This window comes from Aphelocoma coerulescens, chromosome 2 (genome assembly GCF_041296385.1).
Source record: "Aphelocoma coerulescens isolate FSJ_1873_10779 chromosome 2, UR_Acoe_1.0, whole genome shotgun sequence".
In the NCBI taxonomy this organism is placed as follows: domain Eukaryota; kingdom Metazoa; phylum Chordata; class Aves; order Passeriformes; family Corvidae; genus Aphelocoma; species Aphelocoma coerulescens.
In genome coordinates this window covers 70,293,485-70,319,410 of record NC_091015.1, presented here as the reverse complement: position 1 = coordinate 70,319,410, position 25,926 = coordinate 70,293,485, and the positions used below count along the sequence as shown (strand labels likewise).

At 35.9% G+C, this 25,926-nt stretch overlaps 1 protein-coding gene across 4 annotated transcripts in view; it reads left to right on the top strand.

Moving 5' to 3' along the window:
- ATP9B (ATPase phospholipid transporting 9B (putative)) overlaps positions 1-25,926 on the top strand; it is a 157,486-nt gene that overhangs the window by 115,109 nt on the left and 16,451 nt on the right. For all 4 annotated transcript variants that reach the window (XM_069007968.1, XM_069007966.1, XM_069007969.1 and 1 more), the window contains exons 13-18: positions 3,018-3,160; positions 11,519-11,631; positions 15,235-15,483; positions 23,489-23,650; positions 24,255-24,347; positions 25,509-25,592. In XM_069007968.1, coding sequence (XP_068864069.1) covers positions 3,018-3,160; positions 11,519-11,631; positions 15,235-15,483; positions 23,489-23,650; positions 24,255-24,347; positions 25,509-25,592 — 844 coding nt within the window. The remainder of the gene's footprint in view (positions 1-3,017; positions 3,161-11,518; positions 11,632-15,234; positions 15,484-23,488; positions 23,651-24,254; positions 24,348-25,508; positions 25,593-25,926) is intronic.

Sequence of the window (25,926 nt, the reverse complement as noted above, 5' to 3'; positions counted from 1 at the left end):
TGTGTGCCAGAAACTGTCTTGGATTGTCCTAGTCATTGGGGAGACATTATTTCTCTATAGAGCAGCAGTGCCAGCATTCTATTAGGTTCATCAGCATAAAGGGGGTACATCCTGTTCCACTTAGCAGTGCATGCTGGAAAGCTACATTAATTCCTAAAATGCCTTAATGCTTTGAAATATGAATTTCTTCTCCCTGCTCAGTAAGAGAAGTTGGAGTCTTTTTTTTGTTTTCTTTTTTCTTACCTTTAAATGGTATTCAGGTATATGATAGTTAAATGCATAGAGTGTTTAGAACATCAAAACCAGGTGATACACATGCTTATAAAAGGTGCAAGTGAAGATATGCACTGCACTTCAGCTTTGAGAGACTGTTCTGATTTAATCTTACTGAAGCACAGTTTTTCCTATCTGGACAACTTTGTTGATCTCCATTGGCAGAGCAGCTATGTGAATGTCTGAGACTGCACTGCTTAAATAGAGTGTCCATCTCAGAATTCCTGTCTTGGTAGTCTAGTTACAAAAAAAACTATAGCCTAAATGCCTCTTTGAAGTGGGGTGGTGAGCAGCTTTCACAGTTCAGTTAATCCACTTGCTCCTGGCTAGAGCAAATGTCCATCTATTTTTAAATAAAGTAAGTGTGCTTGTGTTTCTCTTGTCAAGCTATACAGCATCCTTTGTACTTGACTGGCTAACTAGCAGATTCGCATCCCTAAGAGGAGTAAATCTTTTGCTGTTGCTTTGGTTTCAGTGTGAGGTGTGTTGCTTTGGGTTTCATATTTGCTCTGAAAGTTAACAGACAAGCATAATAAGAATACAGTTTGCACAGTACCGACTCTGGATTGAGTAAGATAGGGTAGAACTGTAGTTAACCACTGTAAGGCAAGTGTATTCCAGTATTTTTCTTACTATGCTGTAGCATTTTCAGTAAAAAGAATCTGTAGAGTCCTCCTGTTGTCTGTCCTTTTGTTACATGTATGTGCATGTCTGAAGACCGATGAAGTTAGGGAAGATATGCAGCACTAATTGGGGCGTATCACCAGAGAGAAGGGCGATTTTCAGATGATGATGATTTTGGTGGGAAAATAACAGGTAATTAAATCATAAAATACCATCTTAAATGGTCAAGAATCTTGTCTCTAAAAGGTATGTTTCTTTTTACGCTGCAACATGCGTTGTCTTCTGCTGTACAAATTCAGGAGGTAGGGGATGTAGAATAAACTTTTTTTCAGTGTGTGTTGAAATTTCAGATGCTCTCACAATTCTAGTTAAATGCATCTCTTCTTCATGGAATAGTGCAGATTGTGACTCACTGTTCCCTCCACTGTTACCTCAGGTAATTCACAATCTGTTGCTGTGATTCCAAGATGACAGATGAAAACTCCTAGTAGCTGCTCATTTTGTTATGCTGTAAAGTCAAGATGATGTCAGGACTGTTACAAAAAGGTCTGAAGTGCGTTTGCAGTATTTTGACCTTGATAGGTACCTTTGAACAGTTTTAAGAGTTATGTTACCATAAACCTGTTGCTTAACTTCGGGCTCTTGAGTTGGCAAATCAGCTACAAATAGTTCACAGAATCACAGAATATGCTGAATTGGAAGGGACTCACAAGATCGAGTCCAACTTCTGGTCCTGTGAAGGACCATCCCCAAGAGTCACACCATATGCCTGAGAGTGTTGTCCAAACACTCCTTGAACTCTGTCATGCTCAGTGCTGTGACAACTTCCTTGGGGAGCCTGTTCCAGTACTCAACTGTCCTCTGGGCAAAAAACCTTTCTTTCAATATCCAACCTAACCCTCCCCTGACATAACTTCAGGCCATTCCCTCGGGTCCTGTCACTGGTCACCACAGAGAAGAGATCAGTGTCTGCCCCTCCTCTTCTCCTCATGAGCAAGTTGTAGACTGCAATGAGGTTTCTCCTAAGTCTCCTCCAGGCTGAACACACCAAGTGACCTCAGTAGTTCATGTAGCTACTGTCCTACCCATTTTTTCAGTATTTCTATTACAGCAGAGTCAAGAGAAATTAACACATGCCTATTTCTTAGCCACTGCTTCTCTGACATGGTAGCAGGAACATGGTGAATAGCTAAAGGAAAGTAGCATTTTAATGGTTTAGAACAAGGTGGATAGAGTTTTGTGTTGGAGCATTTTATTATGGGGAAGGGCAATGTGACTAAATGAGTGAAGACTTTTTTATTGTAACATAGGAATACAAGGTGCATCTTAGTTCTTATATGATGTAGGCATGGAAATATTAAAAAATGAATGCACAGAGTGAACTGGAAAAACATAGTTTTGATTTGGACTTCTGTGTATAATCAGTAAAACTTGCTGCAAATTGCATATTTTATAGCAGAGAGCTACCCAAAGATTACTTCATGCCAACGTGCTATCACATGAGGGTGCATTTTGCTGCTTCAGCACTTTTCTCTTTTTTCAATGGACCGTCTGTAGCAACATTTTGAGAAGGACAAAAATATTGTTGATTTGTTGGGAAAGAGAAGCTGACAAATATAGTTGTACTGTCCTAAAGAAAAAATGTTGTTGGTTGTTTTTAAAAAAAAACAAAAAAACAGTGACTTGAAAAGGTACAAAAATATTTGTAATTTCACTTCATAAAGAAAACATAGGTGGTGTTTGGGTTTTTTTAGTAGATAAACACTGTGTCTTGAATAGTGATCTCTTCTTGCTATACATTACCCATCTGTATAAGAGCAGTAATGTAATTATGTTGAGTCTTCATGAAGTGTTGCAATCTGTCTCATGCAGAATGCATGATACTGCATTTGTTTGTATTGCAATATCTTCTAAAAGTCTGGGATGAAGCCTGAATTGCTAATGTGATATGTACTCTACAAACACATAAAAAAAGCGTTGTTCCAAAGTTTTGGTGCGCATAGGTTTAATATCTTTCTTTTTTCAGATATCCTAAAAAGAGCTTCTAGTTTTATTTTTATGGTTATAACTTTCACTTTGCCTAATATTCACACTGATTATGGTATAAATTTCCTTTGCAGTTTACGTGTGAACTTGGACATGGGTAAGGCAGCCTATGGGTGGATGATTATGAAAGATGACAATATTCCTGGAACAGTTGTTCGAACTAGCACCATACCAGAAGAGTTGGGACGATTAGTTTATTTACTAACGGATAAAACAGGTATATCAGGTTACCATTCTGAAATATGATAACTTTTATAAAATTTCTAAACATAATTCTGTACTTGAATATGCTAATGTAAGAGTAGATTTAGACTACCAATTCTTGTCTCTCAATAAGATTTTACGCATTTGCTTAAGGACTTTTACTTGGTAGGCCAGTACTTAGATGTTAAAGTCAGTATTTGGTAGTAGTGTGATTTATTCCAGTGAGAACAGCTCTTCAGTAGTAAGACAACACTGTACAACATGAGTAAGAGTACCATGTGTCTTCCTCTGAAAAGATTCTGGAATAGCACACAGGATGCTGGTTTATTCTGCACTTCATTGCTAGTGCAACATTGTATGATAATAAGTTAAGAATGGCCTTTGAGAGAGCAAGTCATTTCCAAAACAAGTCATGAGATCAGCCTCCAAAATGACATCTGCTGTCCCAGTGAAGTTAGTTGCTCTTTATGCTACCAAGACCAGTTCTGGAGCTGCTGAATGATTTCACCTTCATAACTGTAACCTGTTACTGTATCTCACCTGGTATACTGGAACTCCCAACCCTTACCAGGATAACAAGGTAAGTACTGAGAGTGTGAAGAAGTAATAGCTTGTGTTATGCTTTCTTATTTCTTTCTGAGACTGAATAAATAATTTCTGGTAGATATACTGGGGTGGTTTTATAGAAGCTTAACTTCTGAACTGAAAAAGTTTTTCTTGAAAAGCTTGAAGAATTCTTTTAGTGGTTTTAAGTAAAATATAGTTCAAATTCATGAGAAGCTGCTGGGGAGGGCAGGGGTTGGCCTCTGTTATACTGTTCAGAAAGCATAATACACAATTTATATCTCCTTCTGTTTGAAATAGTTTTGTGTTCCCTCCCATGCTAACACTTCCATTACTGCATATTTGAAATGAAGTGTAAATATAATATATCGTCACATTTTCAAAACACATTTTCCTTTTTTCTTCTATAGGCACATATGTTATCCTATATACATCGGAATGCTGTTCTTCTATTTTGTAAAAGAAAAGTATATTGCTAATTGTGGTGTGGTAGTTCTTCAAAGCTAGTGAATGATTCTTTTAACAAGTTTTATTTCAGTTACCTAATGATTTGTATGCTATTTGAAACTGCTTATTGATTTTAATTGCACCCTTCCTCATGATAATTTATGTAACTTTGAGTGCTGTCACATTGAAGACTTGAAATATGTAATTTATAGCATATGTTTGGGAAAAGAAGTATTTTCAAAAATAATTCATTTTCAAAACAATGCAGTAGATTTCACTTACAAAGTGAACTCCAAAGTTAGTTACAAAGCAATACTTTCTAAGCAAAACCAATGTAGACATTTTAAACTTTGCTGGTAGAGATTCCAGTTGCCACACCAAACTGGAAATGCAGTTCAAGTGTTGAGGTATTCTACTTACAGTTAAACTTCACTGAGAATCTTAGGTGTTGCTAAATAAAATACTAACAGTTTGTCTGCACAACTCTACAATGCAGAAATTATATTCTGTCTCTGATACCTACTACCCTGTTTGAGAGTTAGAGGATTGTTTGAAAAACCAACCAAAAAAACCTGCCACTGTTCTACTTTTAGGAAGACAACCCTTATACCTAACCTAATGGAAGAGTGATTAAAACCAAAGTTTTTCTCCTTAAAAAAATCCACAAAAAATTTAGTGATACTGGATTTTTCAAAGCAGAACTGTGGTGTTACATTCATGAATCTTTGAAAGGATACATTTTGTTGACTTGTATATACAAGGCAAAACAACCCTGTTATGCATCTAATTGGGGGTTTTTGTTTGGTTGGTTTTTTTCAACCTACATCATGCCTCTTGCAATCACAGTAGTTCTGTTTAAGAAGCAGCACAGAGTGCATACTTAAAAGATGCTAAATAGACAAAAGACTTTTACCAGGAATTTGTTTTATAGCGTTTGGATGATTGTTGGTGTTCCCCCTCAAAGGCTTTTCAGAGGACTGAGGTCTGCTGAGCTGTGGTGGAAGGTCTGAATCTGTACAATAATGATGCAAAAATGAAAGTAAAGGCCATACTCTAGGGCAGTAGTTTCAAAGTGTTTTGGGAAGAAGCAGAGTCAGCAGTCTCACCCTAGGCATTTTTACCCGAGTGTTAGCTGAAAGCTGATGTAAGTGAAGATAAGCCAGGAGTCCTGGAGACGTCACCAGATTCACACCACTGACTGTGCCTTGCAGAGATGGGAAACACTGCTCTGTTTAATAATCTTAAGTGCCCCGCAAATTTTAAACTGTTCTTCATTCTGGACAAACACATCGACAATGTACTTTTTACCCAAGTATGTTGGTAGCTGCTTCCCGTTTCCTTTCCTGAATACATTTGTTCTCATTCTGCATTTTATGATAAATGTGAAACATACTGTTAGGTAATGAACAAAGTCTATACTCTTAATCCATGATTGACGTTGCATGATTATACAGTTTATAAGAGCTAGTCTCATCACTTTCTCATTTGAATTTATATTTCTAGTCATAGAAACCAGTTGATTCTGTTCTGTCCACTTAAGGCCTGGCTGTCAGAGGATAAAGAGGGGAGTCAGTTTTGTAGCCATCTGCCCAAGTGGGTGCTACCAAAAAGCAGCGCTAAAAGGCTGATTTAGTTAAATGTAAACAGGTGAAGTTTTTCTCAATACTGAAAAGGAAAGGGAATCCAGAGAACTGTCTGCAAAAATCTTATATTGTGGTCCAAGCTTCACTGGAAATGATTGAGAATTAGTTGTTGAGTCTAAGGAGCATTGCATTACTAACATAATTGCAAGGTAGTCCTTTGTATGATTGTAAATTGGGTTTGTGCTTCATCAATAAGCTTTTTGACAAGAAGCGTCCATCACAGTGGCTCTCTCATTTGCCACAGTATAATAGAAAATGAAGTATCCCAATAATTGCATTATAGTTTCCTTATTGTGGGACAAGAAAGCAATGTGGTATAATTAGGTTTGATTGGAGTGCATGTTTCCGGTAAGATCTGAAATTAATGATGTTGCTATAGTGACACATCTGCGGCCACCAGTGCGTGAAACATAAAGTAATTCATTCGACAAGAGAAGACATCTGTTAACTGCAAGGATGCAGAGCATATTGACACTGACCAGAAATACTAGACGTTATGTGATAAATGAACAAATGATGCTGAAACAGGAGGACAGATAATTTGTACTTAATCTGCTGGGAGAACTTTAATCTTCTCACTGGTTGCATTTGACAATGCCATTGTTTAAAGAACAATGCTGCAGAGAACTCATAAATTTTAAAACTTAACTCAGGGTGCAGCCTATTAAAGCAATACATTAATTCCTTTGTTAGGGAGTTTTTATCTTCATGTAGAACAAAGCCATTACTAAAAACACCAGTAAAACAACAGGTTTTTTAGGACTCACATTTTAATTATAGCAGCCATTACCCAAAATGCCATGTTGTTCGGACTTGAATCTCATATAAGTTTGACAGAAAGGCGTCATCCGTTATGGTGGTGGGTAGCAGTTTGCATGAGCATGGTGTCTCATCCTCTCCAGGGTACAAAAAACTCTAATGGTGAAAAAAAATAATGATACTTCGCAATATTTAATGAGAGTTCTTGTTGCTTAGGATGTGGGATAGAAAACCTTCTGTTATTCACAACAACTACTGGTGTGTTCAGCTAAAGCAAACATGTGTAGTTACTTACTAATGCATGCACTTGTATTTGGGTTCTGTAATTAACTTTTTAGAGGGTGTTTGGACCAAATGAGGTACGTAACAGATAGCCACATTGAACAGATGAATAGAGCAAAGGGATTCTTGAATTTTTTGGAAAAACCATCTATTAGAGGTTGGTGTATATGGACCTTTTTGTTAAATGTGCCTAATGTAATGTACTATTAGAACAGTGAATTTCAGTAATTGTTTCTGAAAATTAATCTTTTTAGTTATACTTTGAGTCTTTACCTCTTCAATGTAAGCAACTAGAGAGAAAGAGTAATTAAAAAAACGTAGATGGAATAACATCTCCTTCCTTTACTTAGATGGATATATATTTATGCTCTGCCTCTGAGATTTTAGTACCACTAGGTTTGCAGGGTGATTAGAGCAGACTAGATGCGGAACATTTTGATGGAGAGATCCTACAGGAAGATTCCAACTAAGGAATCCTTACTTTTTGTCTTCTGTCGGACTCCCATCCACTGAAAGCATCCATTGAGGATGGATGTTGCTCTTACACTGCTGGATACACAGGTATTGTGCTTGTGGGAGACAGAAGGCACAGAGGAAATAGGTACTGAGTGTCATGGTTTAGGGGTGGTACTCCCTAATTCAGTGCCCCCAATTTACCTGTTACCTCTACTGTGACCTTCTGCCTCGAAAGATTAGGCATAGCTCAGCTCTCTTGGTCTTTGTCCTCATTCTTAATGGGTTGCACTGGGACTTACTTGGTTTGAGATTTTGTGGTGGTTATGTTTATGGCGTATTCATAAATGGAGCAGCTGAGTGAACAGACATACGCTATGTATGCTTACCATGAGTTTTTTTCATTTTCTTCTTATATTATTGACCAGATAATATTTTTTCCAGGGTTCACAGAAAAAACTTGTATCTCCAGATTGTTGTCAACAGTCTAATTACTGGACTGATTAGGCCTGATCTCCCTAAAAGTTTCCATAGAAATGTTCACATTTACACTGACTTTTTATCTGTTTAAGCAACTAGCTCAAACAAAGTACTCATATTATATGAAGAGTTACTCCTCCTCTTAATTTCTCACAAAGTTACTAATTTTTCTGCTGTACATATTTTCTTGCTTTTTCTTGTTTTGGACTTTTTAGATTGCTGGTATTGGTCCAAATTGCCAGCTAGTAATACAGGATCAGAATGATCTGCATCTGCTTCTCAAAAAACAACAAAAAAATCTCTGCTTCTCTGTTGTGAATCACATCTGTTGCCACCCAAGGAATGATGCCTTCAGGAGTTTTTCCTTAGAAATTAATTTCCTCTTTGCCTGCTTTACTCTGTGTTTAATGATACAATTGTAGGAATGAAGGGGGGAAAAAAAGCTCTTGGCTTCATTAAAGAACACACTAAATTTTTCTACAGCAATTCTATGCTAACTTTTTTGTCAGGCTATTTTCCTTGTTTGGTACCTGCATTCCAGAGCAAAGTTCAAGAATGTATAATAGTAGTAGTAGATCATATGTTGACTAATGTAATTTCCGGAAGCTTTTCTAAAATAAGCTTTTAAAAATCTAATAACTCTTTATATTAGAAATGTCCTGAAAGTGTGGAATTGATAACTATGTCTTAAAAAAATATTGTTAAAAATAGAAGGTTCCTTCACTGTTCTATAGTACTTACCACCTTGAGCAGACTAAGAGAACTTAGTTTTGTGTTGTTTTCCTTGTTCAAAAAGTGGGCTATATTGGAAAATCTGCCTCTAGATATTGAAATCTTTGCATCTAGGGGCATAAAATACAAGATGTGTTTTTCTGTCATGGAGTATTGGTCTTCAGCTAAAACACTAAAATCTAAGACAGAACTGCTGCTAAAGTTGTAACATGACTGATTGGCGCTATGTAATATATGGAAACTAGTTGTTGGGAATGATTCTGTCCCATTTTGGCCTTTCATTTGTTAGAAGAACTTAGAAGTAAATTCTTAATTTGCACACGTGATGAAACTTTATTTCCATGTGGATGGCTGAAAAAGGTGTATTTTGCTAAGGTGGGGTTTTTTCAGTAGCTTTTGGGAGGCCTTTCATAACTTCAGCTACCCCTGTTTGTCTAACAACACATCAGGTTTATTATGGCTGCTCTTGAAAGTCTCATGCTAGTCTTGAGAAGCATGAGCAAACTGGAATTGTTGTTTCTTTTCTTTATTTTTGTTGTACTTATTTGTCATGGGTATTTCCTATTAACATAGCTGATAAAAAGGACTGTGTAAGAGATGTATAAGATGCAGATACTGAATCACGATTTCCGGAATGTTTATTTCCAAGTCTTTGTTGATTCTTTTTCCTCACCTGTTTCTCCTAAACCTTCTTCCCTGGCTCCTGTTGATTGCAAGATAGGAAAATCCATACTTTTCTGTGCAGAAGCTTTTCTTCTCTGCTTGCTGAGAAAGAGGGGGTGGAACACACAAATTTTCCAGCTATCTACCTTTCCCTCACCAAGCATGATATGGAGTTGGACTGATTTAGTGCTGTCAGAAGAAATAATCTTTCCATATAATAATCATAGGGCTGATTTTGTTTCCTGCTCAGTTTTCCCAAGCAGCAATTACAGAACTAGTGGGAAGTGGGTTTGACAGTTGCCTGCTGTCTCACCCTTTGGCTAGCATTTAGTTTCACAACTCCTAGAGTGAGGCTTTTTAATTCAAAGGCTTGGCAAAGTCAAGGGCAGTGAGAAGGTATTAGCACGCCTGGAAAGTTAGGAAGGTGATAAAGATTGGCTTGGAAATTTCTTGCACTGAATATTTTTGCACAGTGTGTATGTTTTGGTTTTGCTTTCTTTTGGAAATGGAGATTTTAGTCTCTCATGTTTATTGGTGGAAATTTTCATGTTTCTTATGTGCAAACTGGAGATTGAATTTTTCTAGTCTCGAATTAAAGTAAAAAATGTAATGAAATTTAATAAAAGGTCTCAATAAAAGTACAGCTTCTAAAGGTAAAAAAAGTGGGTTTATGTGATGACTGTAAAATAAAATAATTTTGTTTTCCCATGTATAAAAATAACCAAAAATTTCCAATTTGCTAATTCTAGAGATCTGGAACTTTGTCTTCCTGGGTGGTTTTCCAGCCTTGGGAATGTTCAGCTTCTCATGTAAATTTTTAATAATATTATGCATATTTTGTAGAGAATTGATGCGTTTCACATAAACCTTATTTTAATTATTTTTAAAAATTCAAATAATATGACTATAGAAAGAAAAATCCTCAACAACATGTAAGGAAAAGGAAATGGGGAAGCGTCATTATTTAATGGTAAAGGGGAAATTTGGAATGATCATCTTGTACTGATAAAACAGAAAGTCAGGGTTTGATAGTGCAGGGTGGTGGTCCAACAATGGAGATGAAGTGTCACTGTACAGCTATCACCAGGAAGTGGGAGTGGTAGACATCTCAAATGCAAGTGGGAAAGACATGAGACTTTTACAGCCCTAATGAATCTTTGAAGATCTCTGATAGTTCTAGCCCTGGTAAGTGCATAAACTGGATGCTAACTGGCCAGACAGTGTTGTTTTTCAGATAATAATTATGGCATATATCATGCTTTTAGCCTTTTCTCCTCATGTGGCTTACCATGTATTTTGGCATACTGGGATAAAGATGTGAAATAAGAATAGTTTAGATAAATAAAATTATTATGAAATATTTTATTCCACAGTATTTGTTTCCAGTTAATTTTCTTATACTCCATTTTAAAAATATTGTAGAAGCTTCAAGAGTGTCTACTCTGGAACCGTGTTCTGCTTATTTTTTTTTTGATCAGACTTATGCATTTTAATGACATAAAACTGTATGGTTAAATATAGGAATAGCTTTATACTATTTTTATACTTTCTCTGCCTGAGTAGCCATAGGAAAAGAATTTTAGGAAGGGCCATTATCAAAATAATCTTTGGTGAGCTGACCATGGAAAGCTAGGCTGTAGTGACCCCTTTCTGCCTCACATACCCCATCAGGCAAGGCTGAAGCCCCCACCATTCAATTAGAGGTTTTCCAAACCAGAGGACGTGACTGGTTGGCAGAGGTGGATGCAGTGTCAGTCTGACTGACACCCTGTTGTTTCTAAAAAATGTGAAGTGAGCACACAAAACAGTGATTTTGTTCATTCTGCCTAATTCTGCTTGGAGGAGGAATCTGTCAAATTTGGAAGTAATGTTAGGTCTTAATGACTTCATCTAGATAACACGGAGTGTGCCCAATTGCCCAAATGTCTGCCTTGGTAAATGAAGTGTGGGAAATTTGTATGAATTTTTGGGGTTTTGTGGGGGGTTTTTTCTTTAGATTTTCTGATACATGGTGCAAACTCTTGCACTGGCTTTTGAGAGTGAGTTCCGTCCACATACTTCAAATTCAATTTTTTGTATATAAAGTAAAGGTTTTGTCTCTTCAAGTTCATATTTAGTTATTGGCAAAATCAGCTTGCAGGTGGAACTAGTGATTTCTTCCAGAATTACTAGCCCCGATCTTTCTCCACAAACGTTCCTTTAATTAACTAAATTGATGCTAACTCGTGATTCATTCCTTCTTTCCAAAGGAAAGATTTTTTTGGGGGATGGGGGAAGGGGGAGGAGGTGTTTGTGGCCATCTCGCAGTATTTTTCACTGCTTTGTGATATACTTCTCTTTTACTACAGGAACACTTACACAGAATGAGATGATATTTAAGCGCCTCCACCTAGGTACTGTGTCCTATGGAACAGACACAATGGATGAAATACAGAGTCATATTATAAACTCTTATTCACAGGTATTTCATAAATCATTTACATTTAGTATTAGAGGGAAGTTTAACAGCATTGAAGCGTTGTTGTTAATGATGATGTCTAGAATTAGAGATGCTATGGAAGTTGTCATGTGTAGGTATCTCTTAAAAAATATGATGGAAGGGAAAAATATCAGACAGTACATAGTTCTCTCCTGATTCCAAAGTTCCTCATAATACCCACTTAAAGGGATTTACTTTTCTGTTCTCCACTATCAGAAATCCCTGTTAACCTGTCTGTGCAGTGCAGTGCAGTCTTTCTCCTGCCAAATCATCTAAGAGTAAGCTATTCATTACTGAGACTACAAATTACAAGGAAGTGTCCAGAACAACATGAACAGTAATTATATCTTTTAAGATACTCATCAAGAATAGACATCGAAAAGCCACATTAATTGGTATAACCAAATGGTGTAACAGTAGTTGTCAAAATAAAACTTACACAGGTATTTTTAAAATTTGTTTTTTAAAAAAAATTAAGATGATTTCAAACAGCATAAAACTGGCAGGGGGGAAGTGTGAGAAAATGGAAAACTTCATATTGCTTGAGAACAAAGTGTTCCTGTGATGTATAAGAGTGCTTGGTCTGGAAAGTGTGCAAGGGGATTGTGACTCCCTGTCTCTGTGTGGGTCAGTTGTGGGATGAATGAGGGAGGAAGGTGGAATTCTGCAAGCATTACTTGCATTTCCCATGTATATAAACTCTTTGGGTGCTTGCTGCAAACAAACTTCCTAAACATCTGATTCTACTCTGACATTAGGATGAACTTTGTGCTTCATTTTTTATTTCTATTTTTTGAACCAAAAATTAGGAAAATTGACAGAGGAGGAAACGAATGAAAGGTTAACTAGTATTTCCATGTTGTTTGCAGATAATAAAAGAAATTATATAAAAGTTCTTTTCCATAGTTAACTTGGATACACAAAATGACTGCCTGACCCAGTTAAGTTTGTAGACTGCCCTCCTTGTCTGTGTCCTCATTTTCTCTTGTAAGAGGACTGTAGGATCAAAAATTGATTGGAATATCTAGCTGTGCTGTGTTGTGAACTATGGCTCCCTTCTTATTTGCTTAAAATAAAAATAAAAATGTAATTTAACACCACACTGGACCCAGTTAATACTTTGTAGCTTTTGGGAGGAGAGACAGGAGGGAAAACAGTGATGAAATGTGTAAGTTTTAAGTTTGCAACTTAAATTCTTAATTATTTCCTATCTATACAATTCAACAAATCCCCTTCGTGAATTCTTTTCCTTGGATAAATCTATTTCAGCTTAAATTTTAGTAGGTATTGTCATGAATGGTAAGTGAGATACAATAATCATGCCTTGGAAATGAGATAAGGAGCTCTTTCACCTGAAGATCAGCAGTCTGAATTTGGTTCAGAATGTGTTACTGAAATTAACTCCTACTGACTAAGGGTAAAAAAATCACCCAAACCTGGTTTTCTTATAATGTGTCATCTGAGTATTCACAGTAACAACTGTAGCAATAAATAATATTAACTGACAGTCTTGAGCTGGCACACCTTGGTCTGAGTTTGACAGCTAAACACCAGTCTTCTAGGGGAGGTGTGCTCACAAATACTGGTTTTATATTTTGCAGTTAAATATGCTATCTGAAAGAATTGCACAATTCCTGGAATTCTTACTACTTACAGCTTTTACTAAATTACTGTAAAATTTAATGAGTGGTAACCATGGTTACAAGTTTTTAGTAACTGTAACATACTTAAAATAAGAAATGTGAGGGAACCTTTTCTTCTCAGTTGTGGGGAAAAGATTTCCAAAACGTAGGTCTGCTATTAGTAGATGATGAAAAGAACCTTCTTTGAACATCCTTTTTTTCAGCTTTATATAGCACTACTTTATGTTTAAATAATGCTTTAATTATGCTTGTGTTAGTAGCAACTCGTTAAAACAGAACAGTGATGGAATCTCAGTAACAAACCAAACAACTACTAAACAATTGTTTCAATCTGAAAAAGTATAGTGAGGTTTTTTTATTTAATCTATGATAATAGAAGATGCTGGTTAGCTAGGCAGTGGTTCTTGTGTGACATTGATTTTATCCCTTGTTTGTGTTCTGTTTTATTATTACAGTGGACCTACTAGACTATCGTCATCTTAATGTAACACACAAATCTATTATAACCTGATTATATTTCCCCACTGGAAGCATTTTGTGATAGAGGGCATAATCTTTAATGGAATTTGTGTGAAATTAAATTATACAAGCATCAATAAACATAACATAATTCAGAAGGAGTAAATCAGCTTAATTTATTTGTGACTGTAATGGCATCAACGTTAGCAGAATGCAAATGCAGAGGTTTAAAGCAGTAGCTGAAAAGCAGTGCCAGATGAGCAGAAAGTTAAACCCTTTATTAGACAACACTGTAATTTGATGGGCAGAGTGTTCACGGTTCAGCAGATTGCAGTCGGGAGGAAAAAAGCGTGGATTCTGAAAAGGTTTTCTGGGTTACATTGGAATGAACAGAAGAGCCTGTGGTGGTACTACTGTATTTAATGGGCTGACTTTAAAAAATCCAACGAAAACCAATAATCACCCACCCCCCCCCCCAAACCCCAACTTATTTTACCTTATTATAAACACATAGCACTTTTCAGAGGAAGATTAGTTCTGTCATGTGCCTGAGCATTTCTGAAGGATAACTTAAAACAGTGCTAGCTGAATGGTCATGCAACAGTAATGTGATTTTCAAATATGTGTCAAACTGTTATTTTGCATTATTATTTTATTGGATTATTGCATTCTTGTAAGGACAAAAACGTTTCAGCCTGCAGTGAAAGTATAAAACTGCCTTAGTTTACAAATAATACAGAAATTGTGTAAGTTATAAATTAAATCAGCAATATTTGTATTTTAATGAGACCTAATGTTTATACTTTAAAATGATCCTGCTTTTTTTCTTCTGTTCTCTTCTGAGCTCTTCTTCTTCTGATCTCTTCTGATCACCACAAATGTGGTGATCTTTTAATATATAGAGATTTAGGTGAAGATCTAAAAGAAAAGGGTTTCTTTCCAGTTTAATGGCACAGCTGAAGAAGAACAATAAAACAGCACCCTTGAAATTTTGTCTCAATGTTTCTGAACTCATCCAGTTGGTGGCTGGTTTAAATACTTTTTTTTAAAAAAGAAAAAATAATTCATAGAATGAAAAGACATGAAAGGACTATTGTGACGGATCACTGAAAAATGTAAAATCTGAAGTGAGGTAGCAGGGGTTTCTGCAGAATCCAGTCAGTCTATTCAGCCCTTTTCCAGCATACTTGTTTTCATTTCACATTTTTCAATTGTCCTCAGGCTCTGTTATTGAAATTTGACTACAAATGCAGGGGGATGGGCCCATAGTTATGTATCATTTATTTTAAAAAGTAGATGAGGCTTTTTAAGAATCACAAGCTGAATGAATTAACAGTACATTACATAAAAATAAATAAATGGTTACTAGCTTATCACTTACCAACCTTTGTAAAGGGAACAGTCAGATATAGATATGTAAGTATTCATGTTTTGTTTCCATTTCTGAATTTTGGTTTACTATTCATTGTGTTGGGTCTTAAAGGTCCACTCTCAGAACAGTGGAAACAGTACGAGCTCAACACCATCCAGGAAACCTCAATCATCTGCACCCAAAGTTCGAAAGAGCGTCAGCAGTCGGATACACGAAGCAGTGAAGGCCATTGCACTCTGCCACAATGTGACCCCAGTGTATGAATCCCGGGCTGGTGTGTCTGGAGAGACAGAGTATGCAGAGGTGGATCAGGACTTCAGCGATGAAAATCGAACTTACCAGGCTTCCAGCCCTGATGAGGTTGGTATGCAAGATATTTATATCTCCTAAAGAACAGTGTAAAATAAGTTAAAAAGAGAAGAGCTGTGAAAGAAAAAGGTTTTGGGCAGGGGGTTCTTTAAAATTAAGAGTAATCTGTTTTTATTTTTTCTACATCTTGGGAAAGATCTAGTGTTTCTTTGTTGAATAAAAGCATTTTCAGTTATTTGACTAAAAGATCTGTGAAGTCAGTGCTTTGGGGTCAATACTGTATTGAGGATTGCAATTAAAGGTTTATTATTAGGGTTATTCTCAAAACATTAATCTATGTGTGAATTATAATATGCTATTAAAGGGAATATGAAACTGTTCTGAGGGATGGACAACCTGATACATTAGCTAGAGATGCTAACAGGTACTGGAATGTATAGATTCTTAACAGGAAAAAACAAACAATCTAACAAAACGCCCAGAAACTAACAAACAAAAAAAATCAAACCTCAAATGCTTCTGTAGAAAAGTTTTTGAGCTTCAAACTCTAGGCAGCTTCATAATCTTCAGGCTTCTTTCAAAATTGCATCAAGTGTAGAACAAATTTAAAGCACCATTTCAATAAAAACATGCCTTTGACTTCTATTGAAATCCAAATTTTAAACAAATCCCACTGTTTTCATTGGTTTTGAGTTATTGTTCTGAATAATCCTATTTTGGGCCCTAAATTGATTGCCTAAAATTCAGTCTAAAAAGATACTAGAAGAGAGAGGCAAAGCTCATGTTTCAAGATACTGCAAAGAGTCCACTTTATAAAAATGTGTGTAGTTGATAAAGTGAAATAGAGAAATACACTGTTTTGAGGTTGGTTTGCATCTGAAAGTGAGCAGGTTGAGGAGCATCTTTGTTTTAAAAACTTCTAGCATTTTCTGAAGGTACTGTTGTTGTTGCAACCCCAGTAGCTTAGTCATAAATAAAATAAGGTTGCTGTAAGATGTGAAGAAGGGAGTATGTACCTGAAAACCTGAATATTTTTCTATCTGTGCAAGTTGATCTCATACAAGACAATATTTCTATCACAAACTTCATCCTGCCACAGCATAGTGTATTATTCATGGTATACATTTGGTTTTCATGTCTAATATGTCACCATATGTAATGCTAACAAAACTTTAGCAGTTCAAACTGCAGGCTGTAAATGCTAAAAGTAACAAGTCTATAACAACTCTTTTTAGGAATGCAAGAAATAAAATGAAATCTGTCTTCATGTAGTACCAAACTGGCAGACATTACATGCATTTCAGATGCCATAAACACAATTCATAGTGTCAAACGATTGTAGAATATAAAGAAGTGGCTGGTTCTCGATGGCTGAAAAATGGCAGTCAGAACGGTTTTAAAAATAAAACTCTGTGCAGGACTTGAGATGCTGATCTTTGGCTAAAATCAATAATCCATAATACTGTATGTGGTGTTGAATAGTGTGAGCTGATCCCCATTATGAGTTGAGAATCCTGGAAGGGCATTTGTTTATGTTATGTAGTTGTATAATTTGACTTGTATAATGCACACGTGTACAAATTTTCATCTGCACATGCATTCATATTTACTAAATATTTCAGTTTAATGAGCCTGTGAGGTACTAACTGAGTGTAATGAATGACTGCATGAGCAGGGATCTGCCTATGAAGATATGATGACAACTATAAATTAAGTAAACATCCTGCTTTAATTGCCAAAGATATTACTAAATCAGGTGAGGAGATGTGCAGTTGAGAGAGACTATGTGAGTTTTTTCTCCTGCTCGCTTGTCTCTCCCTGTGGGCTTTTGTATATTTGTTCAGTTGTTTGAAAGCTGAAAATGCTACCATGAAGAGCAATTCTCCTTCCATATTTCCTAAAGGAAGTAGCTGTAAGACTCGAGAATTATACAAGTGGTGCCCTGGGAAGACAGTAGGGAATTTGACCTTGGAAAGACAAAAGGAAGGAAAGTGAAGTTGATAAAGTGCTAATATAAGAGATCTGGGACTCAGGGTGGAAAACGAGGTGGAAGAAGAAATCAACAACAAAGAAACTGTTCATGCTGCAAGGGAGAGAATGCACAGATATCCTTTTAATAATGTTTTTTTTATCATTTCAACTCATATATTAAAACTATATGGCAGTGAAATGAAATGTTTACATTCTAAAGCAGCCTTAAATTTCCTTTTTGTTTCTCAAAGATAATGCTTGAAACACTAGTAAAATTATCATATTGAACAAATATGCTGTAATATAATGAGAAATTGATGTTAAAATGGAGTCTTTTTAAAAGATGAAGCCGCAAAAAGCACGTAAACAGCATAAAAATTGCAGCATGATAGAAAAAAGCCTAAGAGTTGAAAGACTAGCAGGTCTTTATCATAATTTTTTAAAGACTTCTATTGATGCAATGTTTGCAAATCACTGGAGCCTAAGGAAAATAATGTAAATGGTTCATTATTTAGCTTATTGAACTTTCCTGCAGTTAGGTTGACGGATGATGCCAATGTTTCCCAATCACCAAAGTACCATTTTAAAAGCATTTTTTATTGAATAAAGTGCTTTGAATATTGCACCCTGGAGCTTTATTTAGGAAAATGGTTCAATTGATGTTTTCTGTTTAACCTCAGCACTGACCTATCACAACATATTTGGTTAATAAGCAACATTATCATTTAATAGACTTAACTGGTTTTATGCATTGTACTTTCTCAACATTGCAACTCTGTTCTCTTAGATTTTGTTTATGGATCTGGCTTGATTGCAGTCTTTTGTAACAAGATGTTATTTGCACAGTTGTCTGTTGCATTATATAATATTGTGTGATCGCACCATAGGATGTAAAGAGCAGAGAACAGTATGTAAGTATAAACTATTCTTCCGTGTAGGAAGGTATAATAAGCAGCTTAGCAATATGCTCACTACACTACACACTTAATGAATTGACTTGAGGAACTCTTTTGCCATTCCTCATGTCTGTGTGTATGTGTGTGCATCCATATACAGATATAATGTAACCATAACAAAGTATGCACATTTAGAAGTAGGAACATTCATCATAAAATATGTATTTATCTATTGTTAGAGTAACCTGAGATAAGTAACTGATTTTGTATTCATAATGCAAACCCTACTTATGCCAGGCTCTTTGTTTCTTATGATAAGTGATCAATATTTCATTTTCTCTGAAAGAGTGGAAAGTTTCATTTGTCTGTCACTTGTCCTCTACAGCTGTAGCATAGCAAACAATAAACATTCACTGAGAACCCATAGGAAAAAAAACAAAAAAAAAAAAAAAAACAAAAAAACCCCCCAGCTTTGACTTGGCCATCATAGGTGTGAGTTCAGCCCATCTGTAGAAAGCCAGCTACCTTAATGTAATGAACAATCATAAAAGGATATAAGCTAAGTAGGCAAAGTGGTAGAGTTCAAAGGTCGGAGACCCAAGCAATTCAGGGCATGCTATGAACAGGAGCCTTTGAAGACCTTTGCTCCCCTTGGTCAGAAAAGGTTGATCAGTCATGATTTTTAATGACTGCTTACTCTCATAAACCAGCCATTTATTGGTTATGCTTTGTCCTGTGCTGTTATAGTCTCAAGCATTTCTAATTCCAGGATCTTGAATATTTAAATACTACCTTAAAGTGTGGTCAGTTATTTAATTCCAACATTTCTGTCCAAGACAACAGAGTTGCTAAAATTAATTACAAGGATACAAAGCCAATCATTTAAAAACAGACAGGGAAATTATATGCCCTTAGTGAAGCAGCTTTTGTGTTTACAAAAGTGAAGCTCTAATGTATGAGACATGTTATATTGTTTAATTCATTTTATTGTGTGTGCTTATTGAAGCAAGACTAATTGTGTTGTTTTGTCAATGTATTGTGAAAAGCAAATCACTCAGTAGCATAAAACCATCACTTGCGTGACCTTCGAGACCCACAAAGAATAACTACTCCATAGCTTGTCTTGAATATTGATTGGTAGTTTTTTCACATGATCAAGCTGTATTTTTAAGTTAATAATTTTATTTTAATTATGAAGGGTTTTTTATGAAAAGTGATGGACTGCAAATGTTAGTTATAAAATCATTGTTTATAAATATAAACAAACCAGCACTGATTGGAGACACGTATGAGTTGTTGAACAATCCTGATGGAAGCTGTTGGGAGCACTCAGGCAGTGGGGAAAGGAAATCTCACTGCTTCTTTTCTGTTTGCAAAGCAATAGCCTTAACTTTAAAATACCATACTTAAAATGCCTGTATACCTTATACAACAGTCTGATTTTGAAAGCAGATCCTATTGTCTGAAGTGAAGATGCTCTTAAATATTCTGAAAGAAATCTAGGTAGATTACATGAGAATTCTTCTAAGCAGCAAAACTAGCTTACAAAATTTCTGTCTCTAGTCCTTCTTTCTTACCCTACAAATTGCTCCCTCATATATGCCAAGACCATTGAAGACTTTATTTATACAGGTTCTTTTTTGGTTAAAATGGTCAGGTTCACAGCATGGCTCCAGGAAAGCTGTGGGCACAACTGTGGTGGAACTCCCAAACTGCCCTATGAGGTGAAGAACTGCCAGCTGCAGCCATGAGGCAGTGGATCTTTTTCTTAAACTAATGTTAGCTCAAAAGAGAATATTGTACATGGAAGGTGACAATTATTGGTCATAAACTGTTTTGAGCAACAAGTACTATAAATATTGAGCAGTTCAGTATTTCTGCTAGGGAGCAGAAATGATAGTCTGGCCCATAAGGAAAGGAAAGCAGGAGCTGGGCATGATAGCCAGGCAGCTAGAGGCTATGGCCTTAGCAATGAGGTGTACAGCCCCACAATATCCAAGTATGGTGAAAAGAATATGTCCCATGATGGAAGCCTGCAGTCAAGAGTATGTATTATTGTACAGGTCAACCCTAACCCAGTGCATAAGCTGTTTGATTTGATTTGGTTCCATAAATGAACATTTCTAAACAAATGGGATGATTATGTCCCCAGAACATGGACGTGCAGCCATGGTCTGTAACAATGGTGCTTTTGAAGTTTCACCTCTTCATGTCCCTCTGGAAATGCACTTGTTCCTCAGGTGACTCAGTAGGAAACACCCTCCTACTTAGAGAAGTTGCTTCCATCTCCTGAGCTGGTACTGCTCTAGGTGATGTTGTGGGGTGCACAGTTACTGCTTGATTTGGGAGAGTTTCCTTATGAAATCTCTGAATTTGAATGGAAATCTGTGCCCTGGTAATTGAAGTATTTGATATTTGGGGCTGTGAACTATAGAAGCTCAGAGGGTTTTGTGGCTTCTAGTGGGGAAACACTGCTGACAGAAGCAACCAGAGTTCAAGAGTGGGCATGTGGTAAATAGAAACATCTGAAAGATTTGGGGTAAGGACACTAAATGAGGTATTTCTCACTAGTTCGCATCAGATGTGTTGCATTTCTGTTTCACAATGCAATTATTTGCTACTTTCTTTCCTAATTTGGAAGTTGCTTCTTTGACATTGTCACATGAGAGGTGAATGGCCATCTTTACCCTTTGGGTTGCTACTGAGGAGGAAGACAATTAGCAAGTTAGCAACCACAGATCTCTCTTAGCCTCCACGTGCATTACCTGCCCTAGGAACACTACACAGTTAGTTGGTTCACTGCATACCTGTGTCTCAGTAATGGGAAGAGCCTTTACCCACCAATGTGTTTATGTCTCCCAGGCAGCCAGTTTCCACAGGAGGGAAGCTTTGTGATAAGCCAGAGAAGATCCATAAAATATTCAAATAAATCGCTAACCTGGATTCAGGAAACTTGACACATCTCATCTGTGTTTGTGTGTGTCAGCAAATTAATAATTATCAGCAAATAAATATTACCATTGCAATGGATTTTCTTTTAAAACAAAATGGTAGCAGCACCATCGAAGCTTTTTGTGCTTGTCCAACCTGTCATCACTTTATCTGACTTCATCCATTACATCAAGCTCTCTAGAAGCCGCAGCTGCTGCATTTTCTTCGTATTCTAGGGGTTCTTGATTTAGGCACACTAGATTGCAAGACCATTTTAATATAAAGTTTCAGAAATGTATACTTGTAGAGGGGAAATCTCAAGAAGAGAGACCTGCCTAAGAATCCTTTTTCTGAACTCTCCATAGCCAACTTTTCAGTATATATGTATTTGTTAATATTTATAGTGTAGATTTTCATGCCATTTGTGAAATACTTGTTTAGAAAAATATTTCTACATTCTAAAAGCTTCAGGTATTTTAATGGTAAGACATGGCTGTTTTGTTTTGGATGATGCTCTGATTCATTCTGAGGGATGAGAGTCAAACTTGTCTTGCTCTCAAGTTTTTTCATTGTCCTTGTAGGCATCTGTTTGACTCTTGAGCCTTATTGACTTTCTTGTATGGTATTTGCCCTGATCAATTTAAAAGAAAAAATATATATGCAGTTGTGTATAGGCCAGGTATAAGGATGTATAGGCCTTGTATAAGAATACGAAATGACTGCGCTGCAAAATGCTAATTCAAATGGTATGTGAAGCCAAGCAGAAATGAAATAATAAACAAATTTGCGTCACCAAATATAGAACACTTTAGTCCTAGCTGCAAAGGGACACAAATAAAATGATAGGGTTTTAGTAGAAAGATGCAATTTACAGGTCAGAATGTAATAGTAACCCTTCACTGTGAAAATTGAAAATTAACCTTGGAAGTACTGGATCGTTTACAGCTTATGTGCTACTTCTGGTGAAGAAGAAAAGTTTGTAAAAAGGCTTCCTGTAATTTTCAAGAATTTAAAATGGTGCTTTTCAAAGTGTGTTCTATTTTCTTCCGTAACTTCATCTCATTGTATTTTCACCTGGTGATGCCTACCCACATGGCACTACTAGGGTTTTTTACATGTTCACACAGGATTTTATTCCCATTTTAAATTTTCATAGAAGCTGTGGTGTTTTATTTGCTTTATGTGAAATTCTTAGTGACCATCATGTCTGTTGAACCTACCTAGGGAATTTTCTACTTGCATGTCTTTTATCAGAGTGCTTGATTTTTATTTTTTTATCTTGCCTGAGATTAATGGCAGAGCCTATTAATCCATAAAAATCCAGGATCCATAAAAATCATGTGAACTTCATTATAGTTATCTTTCTAGTGATTTAGAAATCTGGTTTTCAGCAATGATTAGCATTTGGAAAGGTAAAAGTAGATTGAGGAGAAGTTTTTCTTAATCAGAAAAAAAATCAGATATGGAATATGTCTTGTATATAAAACAGTAAAATCAGTAAAGCAGTTTTCCGAAATTTTTTTTTCCTAAATTAATTTTTTGAAGGAATAATTCACACAGTGGTGGTGAGAAATATTTAAAGCATAACATAGAAAAATGTTGAATCTAGATGTCATGCACTTCAAAGCAGCAAAATTTTGAAAAAGGGACTTTCACATGTGGGTTTGTGGGATGCAGTATTGTAAGCTTGGTTTCTTTCTTATTTGATGTCAGAAGTCATATTACTGTTGAAACGAAGTATTAAAAATATGCAAGTGAGCAAAGGAAACTGAAAATAAGGTCCTTTGCATACCTATTTACTACCTATTACATTGTCTCAACTGGCATGTAACTGTAGAGATAATAAAATATTTCATATGGAAATACTTCCAAAGTCTTTTACTTACATAATGGTGTTGATACGGGAATCGTGTTCTCATTTTGCAAAATTTCTACTGGATGTCCTTGATGTATTGTTGAATGGGGTATTTCTTAGAACAGTTATTTTTGAACAATATATTCTAAATACCTCATTTTCAGCGGTAAGTTCAAAAAAGTTTTTATATTCTTCATAAGGAATTTCGTAAGCTACTCAAGGGAAACAAGTGATTTGATGTATTAAGATTTTATACTCGGTCTGCTGCTGTTCACTTTTTTTTTCCTAGATTTTTGGAAGAGTTTAGACTTTCACCCTAGCAACAGTTGTTTGGCTTTAGCCTAATTTATATAACACTCAAGTATGTCTCTTTTTTCCTTTTTTTTTTTTTTCCTCTCTTTAGGTAGCTCTGGTGCAGTGGACAGAGAGTGTGGGTCTCACTCTAGTTAACAGGGATCTGACCTCAATGCAGCTGAAGACCCCTGGTGGACACATCCTGACATACTATATCCTGCAGATCTTCCCCTTCACTTCAGAGAGCAAGCGCATGGGCATCATAGTTAGGGTAATTTTGGGGGGTTTCCGGGTGTTTGGTTTGATTTTTTAAAAAATGCTGGCAGATCAGACTAATTCACTCCTTCTGCAACAGACAATATCTGAGAAATTGTTAATTTGGATTACATTTGCCTGTGTGTGGATTCACTGAATATGCAATGAATGCTGCATCATTAAAACATGTATAACAAGCATTTACACTAAGTTATTTGTAAATATTTAATTACCAGATATTTCAAAGATACAGAGCTTTCTCTTTTGGGTTGATTGGTATTTGCCACCCAAGAAACAAAATATAAGTTGGAGGGGACATAACAGTGATATTTTAAAATTTAGTTCAGGGATGCTGAGAATCTGTTATGCTTGTTGACTTCAGTTAGAACTGGTCCTCTTACATGGAAATAGGAGACATATCTCAATGGAATCAGAGATGACACTGGAAACAGTAACATGAAGTAATAAAACTTACCCACTTCTTGACAAGGTACTTCATCTTTTATAAATGGGAACCTATTGAATGCTTCAGAAGACAATAAGGTTATTGGTAGGTAATTGTTTTGACTGTACAAACAGATACTCCTTCCCCCTCCCCCATTTCTTTTGTAAAATTTTAGGATGAATCTTCAGGAGAAATTACATTTTACATGAAGGGTGCAGATGTTGCCATGTCCACTATTGTACAGTACAATGATTGGTTAGAAGAAGAGGTAAGAAAGAAAATCAACATTTACAAAAATTAAAATTTTGTAATTTAAAATCTAAAATATATCAGATGTTATTGTGATATGTTTAAAGGAAAATCTGAGGCAATGCAGTAATGGATTTTGAACTTCAGTTACACATATCCTGAATGGGTTTTAAGGGATTAAAATTATTTCCAATTCCTGAGTAACATACAAGAAAAGCAAAGCTGGTAGTAGTAGCAGGACATGTTCCTACTTAAAACAAGGAAAGCTGTTTTTCATTGACTGACCTTTCACATAAAACCTATTTACTTCTGAGAAGTATTCTGCTATAAATCTGCTTATCCTGACATGCCCTTGTTTGATCAAAATCTGCAGTGAGGTATGATTATGAATTACAGAGTTTGATAAGTGTTGTGTCCAAACTGAGATTTTTTTTTTACCACATTTATTAAACTTCAAATAAAATTGTGACTGAATTTCAAACCTGATTAATATTTTTCACTATGTGTTCTAGTAGGTACCAGCAATCATCTTTTTTTTGACCCTACATACGGTCAATATGTTAATACAATGATTACACCATGTATGTTCATAATGGTATTGGCAATATGAATCAATATCTGCTGCAGGGCAGTTTGATTTATTCGGGGACATGAATAAATTAAACTCCCTCAAGACCTAGCAAAATGTCATAAAAATTACTTTTGGTGATAATGATGCACAATTAATTGTAAAATACTTGTTTAATTTATTTAGCTTTATGAGGTCAAATCAATAAGTGTTTGCACTGGAGAGCCTTGTTTTCCATTAAGGCATGCTATTCCATGGCTATTTTTAATGTGTAGATGTTTTTCTGATAAGAGATATGTTCAGTGGAAAAAGAAATGTACCTCTGTTATGTGCCTCAAAAGTAGTTTTAATTTATTTTAAAGCTTCAACCTAAAAGAAATTTTCTTTAAGCTAGGAGAGGAAGTGTAATTGACTTACTGATAGCAAACCACTTAATTTGGGGGACCTGAGGTATAATTGCTTTTTATCCTGTTTGTGGCTTCTCCAGAGTATTTTAAGAGTCTAAAGAAACACCTAAAGTTATGGTACAGATACACTCTGTTAGCATACAGTATAAAGTATGGACATAGGATTGAATATTTACATAACTTTTCTGTACTTTGGTTCATTTAGTGCGGTAATATGGCACGAGAAGGATTGCGCACATTGGTTGTTGCCAAAAAATCACTTACTGAAGAACAGTATCAAGATTTTGAGGTATGAAGGGACAGAGTGATCTTGTGCTTTATCATATTTAATTACTTCAAGGAGAACATTCCTCTTTTTTATTTTTCAAGGCTTCAAAAAGAGATGATTCGTATTTAAAAAATAGACAGTTGAGGTATTGTCCACAATCTGTTAAAGGCTTTGTCATTCATTAGTGATGGTTCTGCAGTCATATGTAGGATCACGTTTGCTTTATTATGGGACTGGACAGTGTTTTCCCAGAAGCTAGTGTAATGTTATTTTTGTAGCTTCAGCATGACCTAAAAAATCTACTTGTTCTCAAAGATAAGGCCTTTCCTCCTTAGAAGCTGTGATGCCTAAATCT